Source organism: Pleurodeles waltl, chromosome 8 (assembly GCF_031143425.1).
Source record: "Pleurodeles waltl isolate 20211129_DDA chromosome 8, aPleWal1.hap1.20221129, whole genome shotgun sequence".
Lineage (NCBI taxonomy): Eukaryota > Metazoa > Chordata > Amphibia > Caudata > Salamandridae > Pleurodeles > Pleurodeles waltl.
Genome location: NC_090447.1, coordinates 988,208,209 through 988,230,270, shown reverse-complemented (window position 1 = coordinate 988,230,270; position 22,062 = coordinate 988,208,209). Strand labels below are relative to the sequence as shown.

The 22,062-nt window shown below is 44.7% G+C and overlaps 1 protein-coding gene across 17 annotated transcripts in view; it reads right to left on the bottom strand.

Moving 5' to 3' along the window:
• MYCBP2 (MYC binding protein 2) overlaps positions 1–22,062 on the bottom strand; it is a 1,769,078-nt gene that overhangs the window by 434,746 nt on the left and 1,312,270 nt on the right. For all 17 annotated transcript variants that reach the window (XM_069205243.1, XM_069205245.1, XM_069205247.1 and 14 more), the window contains 2 exons: positions 10,002–10,169; positions 2,783–2,940 (listed from right to left, as the gene is read on the bottom strand). In XM_069205243.1, the coding sequence (XP_069061344.1) occupies positions 2,783–2,940; positions 10,002–10,169 (326 nt within the window). The remainder of the gene's footprint in view (positions 1–2,782; positions 2,941–10,001; positions 10,170–22,062) is intronic.

The following is a 22,062-nucleotide window of genomic DNA, read 5'->3' as shown; positions in this document are numbered from 1 at the left end:
TTTTTGTAAGGCATTTGACACAATTTCCTGGGAGCACATGGAGATAATCCTGGCACGCACGGGATTTGGGGCCATTGCTCCGCCGAATGATACGTCTCCTTTATCAACATCCCACTGCCCAAGTTCGGGTAAATGGAGTGCTCTCCCAGAAGTTTCCAATTCAATGGGGAATGCGTCAGGGGTGCCCCCTAACCGTGTTTCTCTTTGCCCTGGCAGTCGAGCCTCTGGCGTGCTTGCTGCGGAGTGACCAGCTGATGTGGGGATGGAGGTGGGGGGGGACGGGGTGGAAGACAGAGAGGCATTATATGCAGACGAGGTCTTGGTGTTCCTCAGGGATCTGCCCGTGTCGGGCCTAGGTGCGTTGAGCTAATGGAGCGGTTTGGGGAGGTGTTGGGAGTCTGGGTCAATGCCCAAAAGCCTGCCCTGGTAGAGGTTAAGGGGGACGCAGGGGGTCGAATGTGGAGCTCCCAGATCCCAGTGCGTAGGAACGTGTTTAAATACTTGGGAGTCCACGTGTCCCTTCTGCCACATTTAGCATGGGTACTAAACTTTGGAGATTTGTCGGCACATTTGGACGGGGACCTGCACCTTTGGAATGATCTCCCTTTAAACCTCCTTGGGCGGACTGCCCTTATGAAAATGATGTAGCTCCCCCGATACCTATATGCACTCACGAATTACCCGAACCAAATACCAAGAGCATGGTTCTGTACTCTCAACTAAAAATGTATTGCCTCCATCTGGAATGGAGGGCAGCACAAAGTAGCCTTTAATACCGCACGCAAATCCCTGCATGAGGAGGGTATGGGGGTTCCAGATCAATACATTTACTACTTCTCTTGCCAGGTGGTGCCCATAAATAATTGGTTTGCGGGATGTTGGGACGACAACTTGAGATCCATGAAGCGGGCTTTGGGTATGCTCTATGGTGGCAGAGTTCCTGTCCAGAAGGCATCTTGCAGCCAGGTGGCGATGGGTTGCTGGAGGGCTGCCCTACAATCTTACTCAAATGACTCCACTGTGGCGTGGAGACTGGCTGCACCAGCTTGTCGCCTTACAGGACTTTCAACGCTGGGACTCGATAGGGGTGACTTACTTGGGGGACGTATATATTGGGGACAGCCTCATGTCATTCCAAGACATGCAAGAACACTACGGGCTACATCAGACACAATTCTTCCAATACCTGCAACTATGTCATGCCTTGGGTACACGTTTCAGTGAGCATCCAGCTCCCCGATTACAGCACACTTGAGACAAAACTGTTGTCTGGGAGCCTGGGAAGGAAAGCAGTGCCCGAGGTTTACAAATCTCTACTCACAAACACCCCTGATGGGATCGACCGCCTGCGACAGTGGTGGACGCACTGGGTAGGAGAGCTGGAGGATGTTGACTGGCAGGAGGCACTGCTGGCCCCTCAGGAGTTAGCTATTCCAGCTGGCTGCGGATGGTGCAGTTCAACTACCTCCATGCATCATATTTAACCCCTGCAATAATGTCAAAGATGTCTGATGGAGCAGGGTCTGCCTGTACCAGGTGTGGCCTCTTGGGAGGGGACTTCCTCCACGTCACTTAGATGTCCAAATATACTACCATTTTGGGAGGGGGTTGGCAGAGAGGTGGCGGGTGTCCTGGGGAGTCCTGAGATCTTGGCCCTAGGGGTTGCGTTGCTGGGTCTGATGGAGGAGCTGGGGGGCCCCTGTGCTGAACGGACATTTGTGGGAGCTGCCTGCCTTGTCACTAACAGAGATATTGTTCATGGGTGGAGGCGCTCTGGGGCCCCTTTGTTGGCCGGATGGAGGTCGACTGGTGTGAGCGTCAAGAGAAGCCAGTCTATGCAGCGCGAGGGCGCCCTGAGAAACATGATAGAATATGGGGGCAATGGTGGGCTTACCATGGTGTCCTATTGTAATGCACAACTGAATAATATTTGTCCAGCATTGGATTGTGTCTTGTGTTCCATGCCTGCATTACCGCTATTGATGGAGCTTACTGTGAGTGCACTGTTCTTTACTTCACTGAAAACCAAATTAATAAATTTGATTCTTTAAAAATAAAATAAAAAAAAGTCCTCTAAATTAACACATTGAAATGAAAGCTTTATACAATGACCGCATCAAACCAGAGACATTTTCCTTTTTTTTTGCACAGCATTACTGACTCACACCCAAATAGGGCTTTAATCATCCATAAAAATATATGATACACAAACTCTCGTACTGGATTTGTTGCTAGGTAGGCTCTGAAGTTGGCAGAGGATTTGAGAGTGTTCAGCATACAACTGACACAAAAGGTAGTGAAGAATGACTTTAGTTTGTTTCCCAAAATACATATTAAATATATTAAATTATAGTGAATTAAGAAGGGATGCTCTGAAATACTCTATATTTTTAACTAGAAAATGATGAGAGGACAGTTGTCAACAGTTTAAGTCTATGTATTTCATCCTGTTAAGTATAGATATAGACACTGCCTCACGTTTGCAGCCATTTGAGAAAAATATGTTCCTCATTCATGTCACAAGCTACAGACAACTCAGAGATAAATAGGGTGCTGGCTGGTCCTTTTGTCCACAGTTAGACCTCAATATACAGTTACATACATTTTTGGAATGTGTGGCATTGCACTTTTATGAAAAAGACTATAATGTGCACTACAAACTTTCAGCATTTAAAAAATACACAACTCTGCCAAGAAAACATACATATACTGATATTTCTGAATTCATGCTGCAACCTATGACAAACTAGTTCAATAATTTATAATACGCCAAATTGCATACCTGCGTCACCGCTATTGACTCGCCGCCTGGGGATAGCTTTCACTCGTGCAGGCAGAATTGAGTGCTGTTTATCATATTCTGATGCAACAACAGAATACGACCTTTGGAAAACTGTGCGCTTTGCTGAGTCGGTATCAGTTATTGGACTGGTCTCTAAACTACAAAAGTAAGGAAAAAATAGTGAGAGGTAGCTTAGGTTGTCACTGAGGAGTAGCAATGCAGTTTGCAGTTAACTTACAGAGAGAAGTGGCTAAATAAATCAACTTAACGCTGTGCTTCATCCAACTTTGAAAACACGCTGCAATTAAAGATAAGGTTCCACACACCTAAACTAAAACACCCTCCTTTGATTTCTTTCAAATGTTTGATGGAGAATGGGTGAAAACCATATGAAAGAGCACTGAACATCCACAATTTAAGGATATATTTTTTATCACAAATACAACATGCATGCCTGTTTGACAATCCAAAATGTCATTCCTAAAAAAATCTTTTAGTGCCCACGTCTTAAAACAGAAAGATAATTTCATGAACAGGAATATGCCTTAGAATATTGAATGTCAAGGACAACAACCGAAAAGTTGCTCCCCTTCAGTAACAATCTTTATGCTGAATACTCGATCTACCTGCAGATTTGTCATCTGTTAAATAACTGCTGGTGTCAGACTGGATCTGGAAACTTCAAAGCTTGGAGGGAGTGCTGGTTGTGCATCAGAAGTGATGTTCAGCAATGTCAGCGAGGCCATAAAGCTCCCAGCTTGGCATAATGACGTCACTTCCCTTTTCTGCGCACCTTCAATGCAGATGCAGAACTCACTCTCTTTTACTACATTTTCACCTCAGTGCTTCAAATGTTTTCTTCTCCTAAAAGTAACTGCTAGGGATGTCTCCCCCTGAAGTGTTCAGGCTTGGACTAACGTCACTTTTCATCTATTTTATTCTTGCCTTTGAGGCAAAGAGATGGAGTAACAACAATTTAATAAAATGCAGTGCAACATACTATTTGGAACCTTGTTAGGCTGTCCTTGCATTACCATCTATCAATGGAGAGGTGGGTGGGATTGGCGAGTAAGTTGCAGGTAGATAGAGTATCCACCAGAAACAAAGTACAGAAGGATATTAACGTCTTCTTCTGATGTGATGCGACGTCTTTGTTTCCTCATTTTCCAAGGTACTGTTACCTTGGGTCAGTGCGACTCTGTGACCGGCCCGCACTCCCTCGCAAGAGACGTCTTACTCTTGGCAACGACTCAGCCAAGACGTCGTTCGTTATAGCCCCAGTTGGAGCTACTGTGTTTCTCAGCACTATGCTAAGATTTCATGTTTGAAAATTCTTATCTTTGCTTGTTTGTGTTCCACGCCTGTTGAAATGATTCCCAAGCAGTATCCCGAGGATGTGAAATGAAGGATGTTTAGATAAGGAAATCTTTTGTAGCACAGATTTGGCAAAGTGTTCATCCCTAAGCATCCCTGAATCCGAGCAGTAATACTTAGCAAATGTGTGCAAAGATGCCCATGTCACCGCCTTACAGATCTTCACAACAGGAACATTTCTCACCAAAGTTGAAGACAATGACTTGGTCCTGGTTGAATGGACTGGATACCCTCAGGCAGTTCCTTCTTAGAAAGAGCATAGCACATTTTAATAAAATTGAGGATTCAGTGAGATAAAGTCCACTTTGGGACTGCTTTGCCCTACCGACTTCTGCAATAACCAACAAAAGTCTGAACGTATACTATAAGGTCTTGTATGCGATCAATTCCTTAAAGAACTTCATTACAATCGGGGACGACTTGATTAGTGAAGGCTGGTTTGGGAGACCGAGGAATGGAGACTAGACTGCCAAATAACCCTTGACAGTACCCACTGCACACCCTCTCTGAGCTACAGAGATCACCAACTTGAGAATACCTGACAACCAGGCCTGCAACAGTTTGTGGTCATTGTCCATGCACCACAGTGCGTATAAGGCCACAGTCTCAACGCCTTGTAACAAAGTAGTTGAAACTCCACTCCCCTTGCTTTTTATATACCACATCACGGTTGTATTGTCTGTCAAGATCTAGGCACACTGAACGTAAATGAAGAAGAGTACAGCCTGGAGCACCAGCTGGACTGCCCGCAACTCTATCTGGTTGACACAAAGTACCTGCTCCTTTAGACAAAAGGCGTCTTAGCACCAGACCCTTCAGATGGGCTCTCCACCCTAGAGTGGACACATCCATCACTAATGCGGCCAACGTTGGAGGGCGACTGAAAGAAGGTCCTCAGAGATGTTTCTCTTTGTTTCTCACCAGATCAAACCCGTCACAGCATTCCGAGAGAGCTCTTCAATTCTAGAACCACTGCCTGCAGAGGCACTACTGAAGAGTCCAACACATGTGTGCCGAAGAGAATTCTAGATGCCAGCAGGCACGAGACCATAAGGTCCTTCTCGGAAGGATGGAATCATTGATTGGATGTCCTGGGATCCTTTGGGGAGGAAGGCATGCACAGGCCTGCCCTTATGATCAGGAGACAGTGTAAGTGCTCCTGGTGAAATGTGGCCTTGTTGTTCGAAAAACCCCAGGTGTAACAGCAGTGCTGCTGCTGATTACAAATAAGGAGTGACCAACTCTGGAAACAGCCTTGATCAACCAGCTGTCCCGGTACAGAAAAACAGGATCCCTGACCTTCTGAGATGTGCCACAACCATTGCCATCATCTTGGTGAAGACTCGAGGTGCAGATGTCAAGTCGAATAAGGGTATTATGAATTGTTAATAAGGGGAGTCCACCACAAAACATGGGTACATCTAGAGCAACTGCAGGATGCAAACCTGAGTATGCTTGCTGCAAATCAAGCGACGCCAATCACTTTCCCATTTCCAACACCGACGGGAACTGACCTAGTGCCAGCATCATGAACATCTCTTTCCAGAGAAAAATGTTCAAAACCTTGAGGTCTAGGATTGGACACAAAACACCATCCTTCTTGGGAACAAGGAGTATCTAGAGTAACAACCCTGCTCAGTTTCCTGCTCTAGCACCATCTAAACTGGTCTTCTCATGAGAAGTGCTGCCATCTCCTGTTGGAAAATGGGGGTGTGGCATTCAGGCAAGGTAAGAATGTTGGGGAGGGATGGAGAGGGAGACCAAAAAATGGGTATGGTACATCCACTTTCCACTATCTGAAAAGATCCGCTCATCTGACTTAAGACCTGCCAAACACGTAGTATGGAGGACACTCATCTCTCGCAAGCTCCTGGTGTTCTGTGGGGACGATCTACAGCTGCTTCCCTAGTTGAACCAGGGAGAAGATAATAATGCACCACAACACTCTTCTTTTGGCTTTCCCTCTGTCACTGAACTGTCTGATGAAGCTAGTTGGAGGATGCTGTTGTTGGGGTAACCGCTTGTGAAAACTTAAACCCCTCGGAACTCCGTGAAAGCTGCAAAACTGCCTCTGTCCCTTAGGGGCTGATATTGTAGGGCAAGAGACCTAGCCATCACCCAACTAGCCTTGAATTTTTCCAATGAGTTTCTGCTTTATCGCCAAACAAGTGGGCACTATTGAATAGGAGGTGGCCTCTACATACAAGGAAAATTGATACAAGCACAGCCAAGCTTGTCGGCATACAGCAACAGATGGCCCCATGGGTAGAGATTCTGCATCAGCAGTGCCAAGCACTGATTTAATATTGTGCCAGGAGGTAGCCTGTCCATCTTTGACAACCTCAGTAAAATCACCTCTGAAGTCTTTGGAAACATGTGGAGCCACCAACAGAACCATGTCCCACAGAGCAACGGTATATGTGCCAAAGAGTCATGAAGTATTAATAGATTGGAACGCCACACTGCCAGCAGAGAAAAATGTTCCTCCCTCATGATTCTAAATAGTTGGATTCTCTGCTGCAAAAGATATTAAAGAAGGTTTCCAAAACTTATCCTGAACAACAAGATGCCTGATCATCAAACTTTCTGCTGACAGGTGTGCCATAAAAAAAGAAGGTCTTGCCACCAACCTATTCATAGTCGGGCTGGAAGATTACTTTTCACAGGAAACCAGCACTGGTTACAACTAATCATCATTAAAAGTTGCAAGTAATTCAAATGAGGGAGTTGAAGACTACAGAACCTTCGTTAGCACATTTGTCTTTGCCTCAACAGATACTCAGAGAAGTTCCAACACCCCCAGCCTTACATATGAGAGTGGAAGGAACAGACCTCCGGAAGTGGGGGACCAGAAGGAAACTCCATCTCCAGATCAGGCAATGTATAAATTACTGGCTAAAGTGAGGCTGCAAATTCCAGTGACTGGTCATCAGGGCCCTTGTCCAGCCCACCATCATAAACCCCAAGAGAGTCCATGCCCTTTCCTAGTAAGAAGGCATATGAAAGAGTTGCTTTTTCTGGTATCCCTCCTCTTCAAGAAGTCATTGAGCCTCACTCTTGAATTTATGGTTCTGTGTAGAATCTGATGGCCTTGAATCTAAAGGGGCCAGCTGCCCAGAACTCTGTGCCGTCTGAGTCATGGAAGGCAGAGGAGCTGGGGTCAGTCACCTAGGGGGTGAATCAGAACCGGCGCTACACAGGGCTGGACTAGAGATAAAAATAGTGGGGTGGCATGGCATAGGCAGTCGACAATTCAATGCTGGTACTGCTACAAAGGGCATAAACACAGGTATCCAATTCTGATAAGACCCCCCTAAAATAAATTATTTCCGTTTGGGAAACAAGGGAAATGACAGTCAACACAGAAGTATTCACACTCAAACAGTATTTTTTCAGATCCTGAATCAATCAGACAAGTTACTACTGAACCAACGGATTTATAAATACATGTATTTAATTTACATCATTTTATATCTTTATATCCAATCCCAACACAAAGTGCTAAGTGCAAAGTCCTCATCACATAATATCAAATTCATCAAATAAAGTACATAGTTGTATAATAACGTTAAGTTTGTTCTAGGTTCTTTGCAGCACAAAAAAATATATTAAAACATTATTTGTACATCACAAACTATATCCACGTCATAAACACACACACACCATTTATTCACACTCAAACAACCTCAGGCAAACAGCCCACAAGTCCAGTTTATTGCGAGCCAACTCAGAGACCATTATTCTTTTTTCTGTCACTTTTGTGTAGCAGCTGGAGTAGGGGTGTAGGGTGGGGGGCTAGGGGGTTGGAGGGTAGGGTGGAGGGTTAGGGGGAAAGGGTGTGGGGCTGTATTGGCTCAGGGGAGCTGGGGTGTTGGGAGATATGGGACTCAAAAAATTATCAAAGCCAATGCACGGATCAGTGGATATATGGATAACCAAGCACCTTCTTCAGGGCGTAAGACAAGTTATCTTAATTCCTAAAAAATCAAGGGATGTGTTCTCTCTTGCCTGCACCAGCCTTATGGTTATCAAAATCCAGGAGTATAAGCGCAGGACGCTGCTTCCAAATAATAGTCAAATACAGCTAAATGCCATAGTAAGATCCCTTGCAGGCTTATCTCAGATCCTCTCACTGGATATGTTTCAATAGGTTTTACTTCTTACCATAACCAGGGTTTGGTTTCCCTCCTTAGGGACTTCTTAGTGCAGAACATATATGAATTAGATACAAGTGCACCATCCTCTAGAATGCCAATACAGGTGAAGTGGGAATACTTTTGTGTTGGCATAAATAGAGGCATGCCATGAAGACCCACAGAGATAGAAAGTTTGCCAGATGGGTATACTACCCTGAGGTAAATCCTTAACATGTCATTAAGGAACACTGCTGGATCTGAGTCAGGAACTGGAAACTCTAGGAATGAGTGCACTGACACCTTAGGCCTCTCAGGAAGGAACAGTTTGGCCACTGGCTTTGGAGGATGCTTAGGGGGAAAAATATGTACGCAACTATGGTTCAGTGTTTTTCAAAAGCACAAATCCAGCTCCCAGGATGAAGATCCTGAGGGAGTCGGCTTGGGAGGGGATTTAGGGGGGGGGGAGAGAGAATGGGGGAGGTGACTTGCATTGGGACGAATGCTTCTTATGTTGTTTGAGAAGTGTCAACTCTAGCAGGCCCATGAACAACAACGGGGTTCCATTTATCTTTGCAGGCCTGCACTATATAACGTTTAGGGCGACTAAGGGACAGGATTCATATAGCTTAAAGTCATTATCTGACCCCAGGCACCACAGACAAATGGAGTATAGGTCTGTCCTGACCATCGGTCCCTCACAGTCCCTACAGGACTTAGAACTCTAATGCATCAGGGGAGACATCCCTAGCACTTGCCTTTAGGTGAACACAAATTTTGATGGAAAAAGGGAACAGATATCATTTCCTCAGGGTGGGCAATATATGGCTTCAGTGATGCCGCTGGACGTTACTTCCAGTACTGATGCGAGAGCATCCCCTACCAGGTTCGAGAGCTTTGAAGTTTACGGATCCAGTCTGCCACCTTGGGTTCTTCAACAGGTGAGGAATCTGCAGTTAGAAGTACTCATCAGAACTTTACATTTTATAAAAGATTTACTTACACAACTCCTTCAAAGATTTTTTACTGATTTCAGAGTTAAACTAGCATAAACTCTCTGGACAACAAAAGTAAATTAGTAATTTTGGCTGCATGGGAAGTGGCATGTAGAACCAGACAGAAGGACATGCATACAAACCACTAACTATACTCTGTAGCTTTCATTAATGTTAAGCCTCACTACAAGAGAAAAGGACTCTTTGTTCCCCAGCCCGCATGGTCCCCTACCTGGGATATCTGTAAAACAGCTGGAATGAAAGAGATAACTAACTTGGAAGATGGTAAACATTTGCAGATAGACACGTATCAGCTGAGGCAAATAGTTAAGTAGCCCACACCTAATACTATGAAGCCTCGATAATGCTCCCTTAGTATGGAAGTGATTCAGAGATGAATGGGAAATGCTCCTCCATTGCCTCCTTTGCATGAAATCCTTTGCAATACAGTCAGTGCTGCAAACCAATAAATACAGAATAATAGGATCAGGACCTCAAAACACATAAGTCCAGCATCCTATGAGGTTTCATATCAGTTTTTAAGCTAATTATTTCCTCAAAAGATTTAACTAAATTGGAAGACAGCTCTAATAACAGCATGTGGGAGCTATAGGATTTCCCACAAACCACTTTGAGATGGTGATTCGAATTGCACTAAGCAAAGGTGGCACTTCCGATTCTGTTTTTTCAAAAACTGCTAACATTAACAGCACATACCTCGGTGGCATGGATTTCATATTACTTTCAGGCTCCTCAAAGACATTTGGGCATGCATCAGGGGTAACTGAGATATATGGTGCAGGCACAGATGTTGAACGCAGGTATCTCATCTCATCCTGGAAAAGGTTGTCATCCTGGTACCCAACAAAGTTTTCCTGATGATGCCTGTACAACACCGAGAATAATTCTCTATCAGTAAACCACACAAAATGCCATTTGATGAAACACAGGTAAAGGAAGAAAAAAAACCAAAGCAGGTAAATCACAATGATGAAAAGTAATGTTTTCCTTGTGCACTCTATCTTTCTATTTTAATTCAAAACCACACTAAATGGCTCAAAGGTCTCTACAAGCATGGCATGAGGAATTCAATGCAGCTCCTGAAACATTTGAAAGGTTATACAGGTTTGAGATGAAATGCTGGTTAGTATGCATTAATAGTTTTAGAACTTTGAACCCTTTCAAGGACTGTGTAAAGAGGTTGTAAATAAGTGATGGATGTGTGGCAAGTTAAGGTTCAGGGGTCATGATTTTAGAAGCTAGAGGTTTGGTCTGAAATTGTCAGGTCAACTGCCATTTTTTCAGTGTGCATTTAGGGTAACTCATTTCCCAGCATCTCTGTGACTGATACACTAATACCAGGGAGTTTGCCGTACAACGATTATAAAGATGTATCTTTAACATGGAACAGGGCTGAGACTTAGAATAGCTTTTAACTTTCTTTTTTCTTTTTATAGGATTACAACTGAGTAAAGTTCTGTGTGCTACTCTTATATGGCATTTCAGTGAAGCACTGTTTAAGCACCTTAATAAATATGAAACATGCCTATGTACAAAGACTGGTGTAAGGCGATTTACATCTGACCACTACAACATGACAATTCCCGCAACGAAACAGGCACAATACTCTGGGCAGAAAAGATAGGAACCAACTCTGAACATAAAGATTTCTAATGAGGTGTGGGCCAACATTCAACCTGTGCAAACAATATAGTCTGAAATACCAAAGGGAGGGACGTCACGATTAAAGTCATGCAGCACTGACGAAGGTTTACACATGGGACTTAAGCATGTCAGACACGTGTTGGCATGGGTGCAGAGACAGTGTCACTAGGTCACCTCTTCTACAAAGCCCCAAACTTCATACTTTTTGGTCTACAGTTCTTGTTGCCAGTGATGAGGTCTGGTGTTGTCATCCCTAAATTTCTGATGTACACCTTGCTGGGTCTCCCAACAAGCATACCATTCTCCTTCACTCCCTGCAGGCAAATATCACTAGAGCTATGTGCAGAGAGGCAAAGAAATAAAGATATTTATGCAAAACTAGGCATTCGGAGGTGGGGGAGTGGAGGCACAGGTTGTGGGAACTCCTCAGGGTGTGAAGAAATCTGTTTGGCTTTCTCAAGGAATACCTATTGGTAGGAGACTGACTGGGTGACCTTCTTAAAATGCGTGTCTTTGGAACACATAGAGCCTTTGTGCTCTAGTACTGAAAATTATCCCAGCTGATATGTTACAACTCAAGCACTGGGTACAGAGGGTGCTGTAGATGACTAATATGCTTTAGCATCAGATGGAGGGCTCCACATAGGACTTGCCAAGCTACCGATGGGAGAGGGCTATTTGGGTTAGGGGCTGTTGTTTTGGTGTGTTGTTACTCTTTATTAATGGCAGTGGAGCAGGCATATGTTTTACCTACCTTTCATTCAGTGTGTTACAATTATAGTTGCTTACCACTGTATCCTGGCATTTGAAACTCAATAAAAAAAAATTGATTCTTAAAAGTAAGCCGAATGCCTCAATTTACTGAATTTCAACGAAATATGGCCATGTTTGTCTTAAGACAGCTTTTTACAATTCAAAGCCACATCAAACAATTGTTATACCTATCAGGTGTAAATCCAGGCAGCCAAAACAATAAATATCTTTTCACAGCCCAGGAGCTTACTTCTGAATCAACCGTATCCAGCCTTGCCTGTTTCATATGTTTAAGTCAAAGATATCTGAGCCAACCATTTCTTAATCCTTTTGCTTGTCATTCTGCATGTTCTTTGCTGGTTTATCACATAGCTGCTGTACTGAACCACACAGAACTGTAGCTTGCTGAATTTCATGCTGTTACAAAACACATTCATTAATCCTCCATCAAATTATATAAAAAACAAGGGTTTTTGTCGTAACTGGACTGACAGACCCAGGACTAATGGTAGGCTGCCTGGTGCACGACAATATTGAGCACTTCATGGGGTGTCTTGACAGTGATACCAACCCAACATTCACTCTGGACGTGTATGTGGGCCTTTGTCATCCTGTCTAGGAACTGTTGAAAGCCCCCATCTCATCTCATGTGCCTAGACAAAAGAAGTGGTTTGATAAAACCTACTCAGAAGCACACAGCATTTTAAAAACCACCCCAAAGAAAACACCTAGGGGACCCTGAGGAGGTACAACCCTACAGACACAATGACAAAACAGTATCTAGAGCAAAGAAGGAAAATATCAATATGAAGGCACAGGAACAACTCTAAAGAGCTACTGTAATGACGCTTCTGTTTTGGAAAGAGGTGAATTCGACCTACTTCACTGGTGGACAGAACACCACCACCCACGTTTCTATTCAGCCCTCTCTATGGGTGGCACACTTCACAAAAGTAATTAAACCCAAACTCCCCATTTCTGTAGATAATAGCGTAGTGGATTTCTCTACCATTCCTGGGGGCAGTGAACAACTGTAGATCTCCTTGCAAGAGTATATATTGGTAATAAAGTCAATGGAAGCTGATGGACTCCCTAGTGATCTCTTTATAAACAATATGGACCTATTGGCACACCTTTTAATTAATGTCCGGAACTGTGTCATTATTTGTGGCCCACCCAAGTCGTTGGCTAAGGCTGTCATAGCCCCTATCTTTAAAAAGGGGGACAGAGGGGACCTTTGTTGCTACCTCCCTATAGCACTCCTTAAATCTACAGTAAAGGTGATGAGCAGGAACCTGCTAGACCGTCTTGAGACCTGGGTGCAGGAGGATGGCATCCTAACACCAGTACATCATGGGTTCAGGCAAGGCCTAGGGACTATAGACCAGTATATTAAACTTCACCTCTTGATCAGCAAGTACATCCAGATCAAACATGGGTGCCTACATCTTGCATTTATAGACCTTAGTCCAGGCCTTTGACATTGTTGACAGAGGTAGAATTTGGTCTAAAATGCTGGCTGTGGGTGCTGACACTAGGATAATGCAAACATTATCTAGACCACATGAGGATGTGGTGGGCTATGTAAGATAAGGTCCCAATGGAGAATGCACACCCCCCATCAAGATTGGTCTGGGCGTAAGGTAGGGAGGTGCACTACCCCCGTTTCTGTCTAGTCTTTATATCAACGACCTGGACACCACTCTGTTAGAAGTGGTTTGCGATCCCCCTATGGCTGGCACTAAATGTCTGCCTGTTCTCATGTATGCCGATGACTGTGTACTTAGGGGGTTATTCCAACTTTGGAGGAAGTGGTAATCCGTCCCAAAAGTGACGGATATACCACCAGCCGTATTACGAGTCCATTATATCCTATGGAACTCGTAATACGGCTGGTGGTAAATCCGTCACATTTGGGACGGATTACCACCTCCTCCAAAGTTGGAATAACCCCCTTAGTCTAGGACCACCGTCGGTCTGGAGAGACTGTTGGACAGCTTTATCGGGCTTTAAGGACAGTCTGGGACTACATAAAAATAAGTCCAAATCATATACCATGATATGTGGCTGCCCTAAGAGCAAGGTGAAGCCATTTCAGCTTAGTGGAATTAAAATACAGACAGTACAAACCTTCCCTTATCTTGGGATCCCTTTTGTTATCAACTGCATCTGAAAACACCTCATAAAAGTGAGACGCACAAATTTTAAGCAGAACAGGGCAACGATATTTAAGTTTGTGGAAAAAAATGGGTTTGTCACCCCGCGAGGAAATACTCCCCAATTACAAGTCCAGATGCATTTTGACTGCCTCTTATGGGACTGGCGTCTGGTGATACTGTGACCAGACATCTTTAGAGACTGGCAAAAACTGTTTTTTGTGTAAACATTTGCAGCTAGCTTAAAGTGTCCCAGCCAGTATTTTCCAAGAGGAGCTGGATTTAAAATACCTGGAGGACACAAACAAGATAGCCCCAATATTACTATTGATCTACATCTGGCGCCGTCTAGAAACCATACTTAAGGCAGTTATCACGGATTGTTTGGCCCTAGATAAGGCACACCACATACAGTGGCCACAGTATGTAAAGTCGCAGTTGTATTAATTTGGCTGCCCTGATTACATTACAATCCTCAGACCCTTATGATGCACTCAAAAGCACATGTCAAAAAGGAACTGTTAGCCTTTATGGCAAACAACAGAGAGGTCCACAAAAGTGGTAAAAGGCAGGTCGAAGTCTATGTTCCATTAAGGACGACTGTCAGCATAGAAACCTACACCTGCTTATTATCCCCAGCACACCCAGGTATTAGTTAGTAAGATTCCATCTGAATATGGCCCCTCTGTTAGTTGTCTATCCACCACATGCTTATTGTGATTAAGATCTCACACCCTGCCCTTGTGATGGAAAAACACCACCGCCATAGCTGTATTTTTTTTCTTTTTCTGTGACCTATGTAAGGCTCCAAGGAAAATGGTATTGGTCCCTCTGCTCAGAACCCTCAACATCATGCTATGTAGACCATCGTTGTTGTATCTCCAGCATTTACAAACTGAACTGGTATCACACACAGTTTACAGGTTTACCTCAGCCGCTCTCAGGCTGCCCATATCTGTTGGGAAATAAGAAAAACCATCAAGTATTAGTCGTGTCCCCTGGAAGTAACTACCATGAGCATCTGCCCCACTGCTGATTCGGTGCAAAGATCATTCCCTGGTGGCAGAATATTGCAATGTTATGTCGTGTTTTGTACAGCTGTCATCTGTGGTATTTTGGGGCTTCGTTTTTGGTGCTAGAAGTGTCTATACTAATATTGTTCTGACAGGTTCCATCAGGCAATATTCAGGGCTGTGGGCCTTCTACACCTATGCACATTGGGTCTGTTTGCATTTTTATTTGCTCTAACACATCATATTATATTGGTCAATTGTTATTCCAATATCTTATTGCACTAGTGTAATTTTATCTTGCGGGGAGCTTATCAAAAAACTGGCGGCATGAATTTTAATGTGGCTCTGTCTTTCTGCAACAAAATTGTTGTATTGTAAATCCTAAGTTTGTTTTGTGTGCTTTCATGGTTTCATAAACGAATTAAGATTTTATACTACTACTACTACTATATACTGTGCTTACAGACCTCAGCGCCAAGAAAAAAAAAAATCGTATTTCAGAGTCAATACTTTTTAAGTCTATGTCCACAGTCAAGAAAGAACAACACGTTACTTACCTTTGGTAATACTTTTTCTGTTGGATACAGTATCTACATGTGGATTCCTCACCTTGTGAATATCCCAATGCGCCAGCATTTCACAGAAACTTTTCTTAATAGCTCTGCACCTAGACGAGGACGTCAATGTCACGGCTCAGCATGCGACTCCATCTGACGTCTTGAGAGCCATGAGAAGCCCTCGTCAGCGTGCTGATGTTAGTTTTCACCCACTTTTTTCGTGCCTTGGAGGCAAACGGGTGAAACCAACATCACAAATACAATAATATGTTGCAAATCACATCTATACACAATTATGTCCATGAATTAGACAAATGCATAATCAATAGACAATGAAAATGTCACTTACCCAGTGTACATCTGTTCGTGGCATCAGTCGCTGAAGATTCACATGTTGTGCATAGCCCGCCATCTGGTGTTGGGTCGGAGTGTTACAAGTTGTTTTTCTTCGAAGAAGTCTTTCGAGTCACGGGACCGAGTGACTCCTCCTTTTGTCTCCATTGCGCATGGGCGTCGACTCCATCTTCGATTGTTTTCCCCGCAGAGGGTGAGGTAGGAGTTGTGTTGTAGTAATAGTGCCCATGCAATGGAGTGACTAAGTATGTACCTATTTAAGGTTTAAATAATATTTTTACAAATGTACAAAGCTTAAGCTAACTTCCGAACTGCTACAGGCTCCCGGGGAGGCGGGTGGGCACATGTGAATCTTCAGCGACTGATGCCACGAACAGATGTACACTGGGTAAGTGACATTTTCAGTTCGATGGCATCTGTCGCTGTAGATACACATGTTGTGCATAGACTAGTAAGCAGTTATCTCCCCAAAAGCGGTGGCTCAGCCTGTAGGAGTGGAAGTAGTTTGAAATAAGGTTCTTAACACGGCTTGACCTACTGTGGCTTGTTGTGCGGATAGCACGTCTACACAGTAGTGCTTGGTGAACGTGTGAGGCGTAGACCATGTGGCTGCCTTACATATTTTGTGCATTGGAATATTTCCTAGAAAGGCCATGGTGGCACCTTTCTTTCTGGTTGAGTGTGCCCTTGGTGTAATGGGCAGCTGTCGTTTTGCTTTAAGGTAGCAGATTTGGATGCACTTAACTATCCATCTGGCTATACCTTGTTTTGATATTGGGTTTCCTGCATGAGGTTTTTGGAATGCAATAAATAGCTGTTTAGTTTTTCTGATGTTCTTTGTTCTGTCAATGTAGTACATTAATGCTCTTTTGACATCTAATGTATGCAGTGCCCTCTCAGCTACGGAATCTGGCTGTGGGAAGAATACTGGTAGTTCTACCGTTTGATTTAGGTGGAATGGTGAAATAACCTTCGGTAAAAATTTAGGATTAGTCCTTAGGACTACCTTATTTTTGTGTAGTTGGATAAAAGGTTCTTGTATTGTAAACGCCTGAATTTCACTTACTCTTCTTAGAGATGTGATGGCGAAGAGAAATGCAACTTTCCAGGTTAGGAATTGTATTTCGCAAGAATGCATAGGTTCAAAGGGTGGACCCATGAGTCTTGTTAAGACGATGTTGAGGTTCCATGAAGGAACGGGTAGTGTCCTTGGTGGTATAATTCTTTTGAGGCCTTCCATAAATGCTTTAATGACAGGTATCCTAAATAGTGAAGTTGAATGGGTAATCTGCAGGTATGCAGATATTGCTGCGAGGTGTATTTTAATGGAAGAGAAGGCCAGGTTCGATTTTTGTTAGTGTAGCAAGTAGCCCACTACATCCTTTGGAGATGCGTGTAATGGTTGAATTTGATTCTGATGGCAGTAGCAAACAAACCTTTTCCATTTGCTTGCATAGCAGTGTCTAGTGGATGGTCTTCTAGCTTGCTTTATGACTTCCATACATTCTTGTGTGAGGTTTAAGTGTCCGAATTCTAGGATTTCAGGAGCCAGATTGCTAGATTCAGCGATGCTGGGTTTGGATGCCTGATCTGTTGTTTGTGTTGTGTTAACAGATCTGGCCTGTTGGGCAACTTGACGTGGGGTACTACTGATAAGTCTAGCAGTGTTGTGTACCAAGGTTGCCTTGCCCATGTTGGTGCTATCAGTATGAGTTTGAGTTTGTTTTGACTCAATTTGTTTACTAGATATGGAAGGAGAGGGAGAGGGGGGGAAAAACGTACGCAAATATCCCTGACCAGTTCATCCATAGGGCATTGCCTTGAGACTGCCTGTGTGGGTATCTGGATGCGAAGTTTTGGCATTTTGCGTTCTCCTTTGTTGCAAATAAGTCTATTTGAGGTGTTCCCCAAAGTTTGAAGTAAGTGTTTAGAATTTGGGGGTGAATTTCCCATTCGTGGACCTGTTAGTGATCTCGAGAGAGATGGTCTGCAAGTTGATTCTGGATCCCCGGAATAAACTGTGCTATTAGGCGAACGTGGTTGTGAATTGCCCAGCGCCATATCTTTTGTGCTAGAAGGCTCAGCTGCGGTGAGTGTGTCCCCCTCTGTTTGTTTAGATAATACATTGTTGTCATGTTGTCTGTTTTGACAAGAATGTACTTGTAAGTTATGATTGGTTGGAATACTTTTAGTGCTTGAAAAACTGCTAGCAGTTCCAGGTGATTTATGTGCAGTTTTGTTTGATGTACGTCCCATTGTCCTTTTATGCTGTGTTGATCGAGGTGTGCTCCCCACCCAGTCATGGAAGCATCTGTCGTTATTACGTATTGTGGCACTGGGTCTTGGAAAGGCCGCCCTTTGTTTAAATTTATACTGTTCCACCATAGAAGCGAGAGGTATGTTTGGCGGTCTATCAACACCAGATCTAGAAGGTGACCCTGTGCTTGTGACCATTGTGATGCTAGGCACTGTTGTAAGGGCCTCATGTGCAGTCTTGCGTTTGGGACAATGGCTATGCATGAGGACATCATGCCTAGGAGTTGTAATATCATTTTTGCTTGTATTCTTTGTGTTGGATACATGCGTTGTATGATCTTGTTGAAATTTTGAATTCTCTGTGGACTTGGAGTGGCTAATCCTTTTGTTGTGTCTATTATGGCTCCTAGGTATTGTTGTACTTTGCACGGCAGAATGTGTGATTTTGCATAGTTGATGGTGAAACCGAGTTTGTAGAGGGTTTGTATGACCTGATTTGTGTGGTGTGAGCACTTTGTCAGTGAGTTGGTCTTGATTAGCCAGTCGTCTAGATACGGGAATACGTGTATCTGCTGCCTTCTGATGTGTGCAGCCACTACTGCTAGACATTTTGTAAAGACTCTTGGCGCGGTTGTTAAACCAAACGGCAATACTTTGAATTGGTAATGTATTCCTTTGAATACAAACCTGAGGTATTTCCTTTGCGACTGATGTATTGGTATGTGGAAATACGCGTCTTTGAGATCTAAGGTTGTCATGTAGTCCTGTTGTTTTAGCAATGGTAACACCTCTTGTAGCGTGACCATGTGAAAGTGTTCTGATTTGATGTAGGTGTTTAGTGTTCTGAGGTCTAGGATTGGTCTCAGTGTTTTGTCCTTTTTTGGTATTAGGAAGTACAGTGAATAAACTCCTGTGTTTATTTGTGTTTCTGGTACTAGTTATATTGCGTTCTTTTGCAATAATGCTTGAACTTCTGTTTCCAGAAGGTCTGAATGTTGTTTTGATAAATTCTGTGCTTTTGGTGGTATGTTTGGAGGGATTTGTAGAAATTCTATGCAATAACCATGTTGGATAATTGCTAAGACCCAAGTGTCTGTAGTTATTTCCTCCCATGCTTGGTAATACTGACCTATTCTTCCCCCCACTGGTGTTGTGTGGAGGGGATGAGTGACATGTGAGTCACTGCTTGGTTGTAGGGGTTTTGGGGCTTTGAAATTTTCCCCTATTCCTAGGGAATTGTCCTCTGTATTGGCCCCGAAAGCCTCCCCTCTGGTACTGTCCCTGGTAGCTGGACGGTGTTGTCTGTGAGGTGCTGGCTTGTGTGGCCTGACCCCGAAACCCCCCTCTAAAGGTTGTCTTGCGGAAGGTGCTGTAAGTGCCTCTGCTCTGCGGGGAGTAGAGTGCACCCATGGCTTTAGCAGTGTCAGTGTCCTTTTTCAGTTTCTCAATTGCCGTGTCCACCTCTGGTCCGAACAGTTGTTTTTCATTGAACGGCATATTGAGCACTGCCTGCTGTATCTCTGGTTTAAAACCAGACGTTCGTAGCCATGCGTGCCTTCTTATAGTCACAGATGTGTTAATTGTTCTCGCAGCTGTGTCCGCTGCGTCCATAGAGGAGCGTATCTGATTATTAGATATGTTCTGTCCTTCCTCAACCACCTGCTTCGCCCTCTTTTGTAGTTCCTTAGGTAGATGCTCAATGAGGTGTTGCATCTCGTCCCAATGGGCTCTGTCATAGCGCGCAAGTAGTGCTTGGGAGTTAGCGATGCGCCACTGGTTTGCAGCCTGTGCTGCGACTCTCTTTCCGGCTGCATCGAACCTGCGGCTCTCTTTATCTGGGGGTGGTGCATCCCCAGATGTGTGGGAGTTGGCTCTCTTGCGAGCTGCTCCTACTACGACGGAATCTGGTGGCAGCTGTGTGGTGATGAAAACAGGGTCTGTGGGAGGTGCTTTATATTTCTTTTCCACCCTTGGTGTTATTGCCCTACTCTTGACCGGCTCCTTGAAGATTTCCTTTGCGTGCCGAAGCATTCCTGGGAGCATAGGCAAGCTTTGGTAGGAGCTGTGGGTTGAGGAGAGGGTGTTGAATAAGAAGTCATCCTCGACTGGTTCTGAGTGGAGGTTTACGTTGTGGAACTCTGCCGCTCTAGCCACCACTTGTGAATAAGCCGTGCTGTCTTCTGGTGGTGAGGGCTTTGTGGGATACGCCTCTGGACTGTTGTCCGACACTGGGGCGTCGTATAAGCCCCAAGCGTCTTGGTCCTGGTCACCTTGGCTCGCGGTGGTGTGAGCCGGGGAATGTGATGGAGTTTGTGCTGGTGAAACGTTAGTTACAGGTGGAGGAGAGGGTGGCGGAGTTACCTTTTTCACCATTTTTGTTTGTGGTGCTTGGTCTGTTTGAAACTCCAGTCTCCTTTTTCTCCTAATTGGGGGAGGGGTGCTTATTTTCCCTGTTCCTTCCTGTATGAAAATACGTTTCTGCGTATGGTCCACTTCGGTGGATTGCAACTCTTCCTCAAATCTATGCTTTCGCATCTGAGAGGACAGTGCTTGCTCCTCTGAATAGGAACCGGTAACTGGGTCGGTTGCGGCTCGTTTTGGCACCGAAACCCTGTCTGTACTCTTTTTCGGCTCCGAGGTGACTTTTTTCTTTTTTGGAGTCGAAACCTCTCGGCGTCGATCTTCCTCGGTGCCACTGTCTCGGCGTCGAGCCGTTTCGGCACCGCTATCTCGGCGTCGATCTTTTTCAGCAGCACTGTCTCGGTCCCGAGCAGGCTGCGTGCCGGTGTCTCGACCGGAGTCGGACGATCTCGGCACTGTTTCGGCCTTTTTCGGTGCCGACGGTCGGTCACCGAATTTATGGGTCGAGCCATGGCCTGGTGGCAGTGGCGTCCTCTGGGCCTTGTCACTTTTCTTGTGTGTTGCCTTCGACGTCTTACTCACAGTTCTTTGATCGTCGAATTCCTCGGAGTCCGATTCGTGGATCGAGAAGGTTTCTTCCTCCTCTTGTTCCTCGAACTCTCGGTGTGCTGTCGGCGTGGACGCCATCTGAAGTCTTCTGGCTCGACGGTCACGGAGTGTCTTTCGGGACCGGAACGCACGACAGGCCTCGCAAGTCTCTTCACTGTGCTCAGGCGACAGGCACAGGTTACAGACCAAATGTTGGTCTGAATACGGGTATTTGTTGTGGCATTTGGGACAGAAACGAAACGGGGTCCGTTCCATCTGCGTTGTCTGACACGCGGTCGGGCCGACCAGGCCCCGACGGGGGATCGAAAGCTACCCCGAAGGGCACCGGAGCTCTTCAAACTTCGATGCGGTGTCGATTCTAACTAAGCCGATCCCGAACGCAACAATACTGACGTAATCTTCCGATAGTTAGCTAACTTTCCGTTCCGAAACTCGGAGCAACAGGAACACGTCCGAACCCGATGGCGGAAAGAAAACAATCGAAGATGGAGTCGACGCCCATGCGCAATGGAGACAAAAGGAGGAGTCACTCGGTCCCGTGACTCGAAAGACTTCTTCGAAGAAAAACAACTTGTAACACTCCGACCCAACACCAGATGGCGGGCTATGCACAACATGTGTATCTACAGCGACAGATGCCATCGAACATACATTTTCCTTTTAAGCATATGCAGACAAGCAACGGGAGGCAGGTATGTCAGTGAGGAATCCACACCTAGATACTGTATCCATCAGAAAAAGCATAAACGGAGTAAAGTAACTTGTTCTTGTGATGGATACATCTACCTTTGGATTCCTCGCCTTTTTAATAGAATCCCCAAGCAGTCCCGCATTTGGAGGTGGGTGCCTGTCTGCTTATACCAAAAAATCCTGCAATACAGACAGAGCAAAATTATATCCCTCCTCACCTCAGAATCTAAGCAATAGTGCAAAGGGAGGCCCAAATTGCCTCTTTACAGATGTCTACTTCTGGTACACGCCTAGCCAAGGAGAAAGTGGAAGACTGAGCTTGAGTGGGACCAGCTCTAATAACTTCAGGAGGCTCTTTATTCAC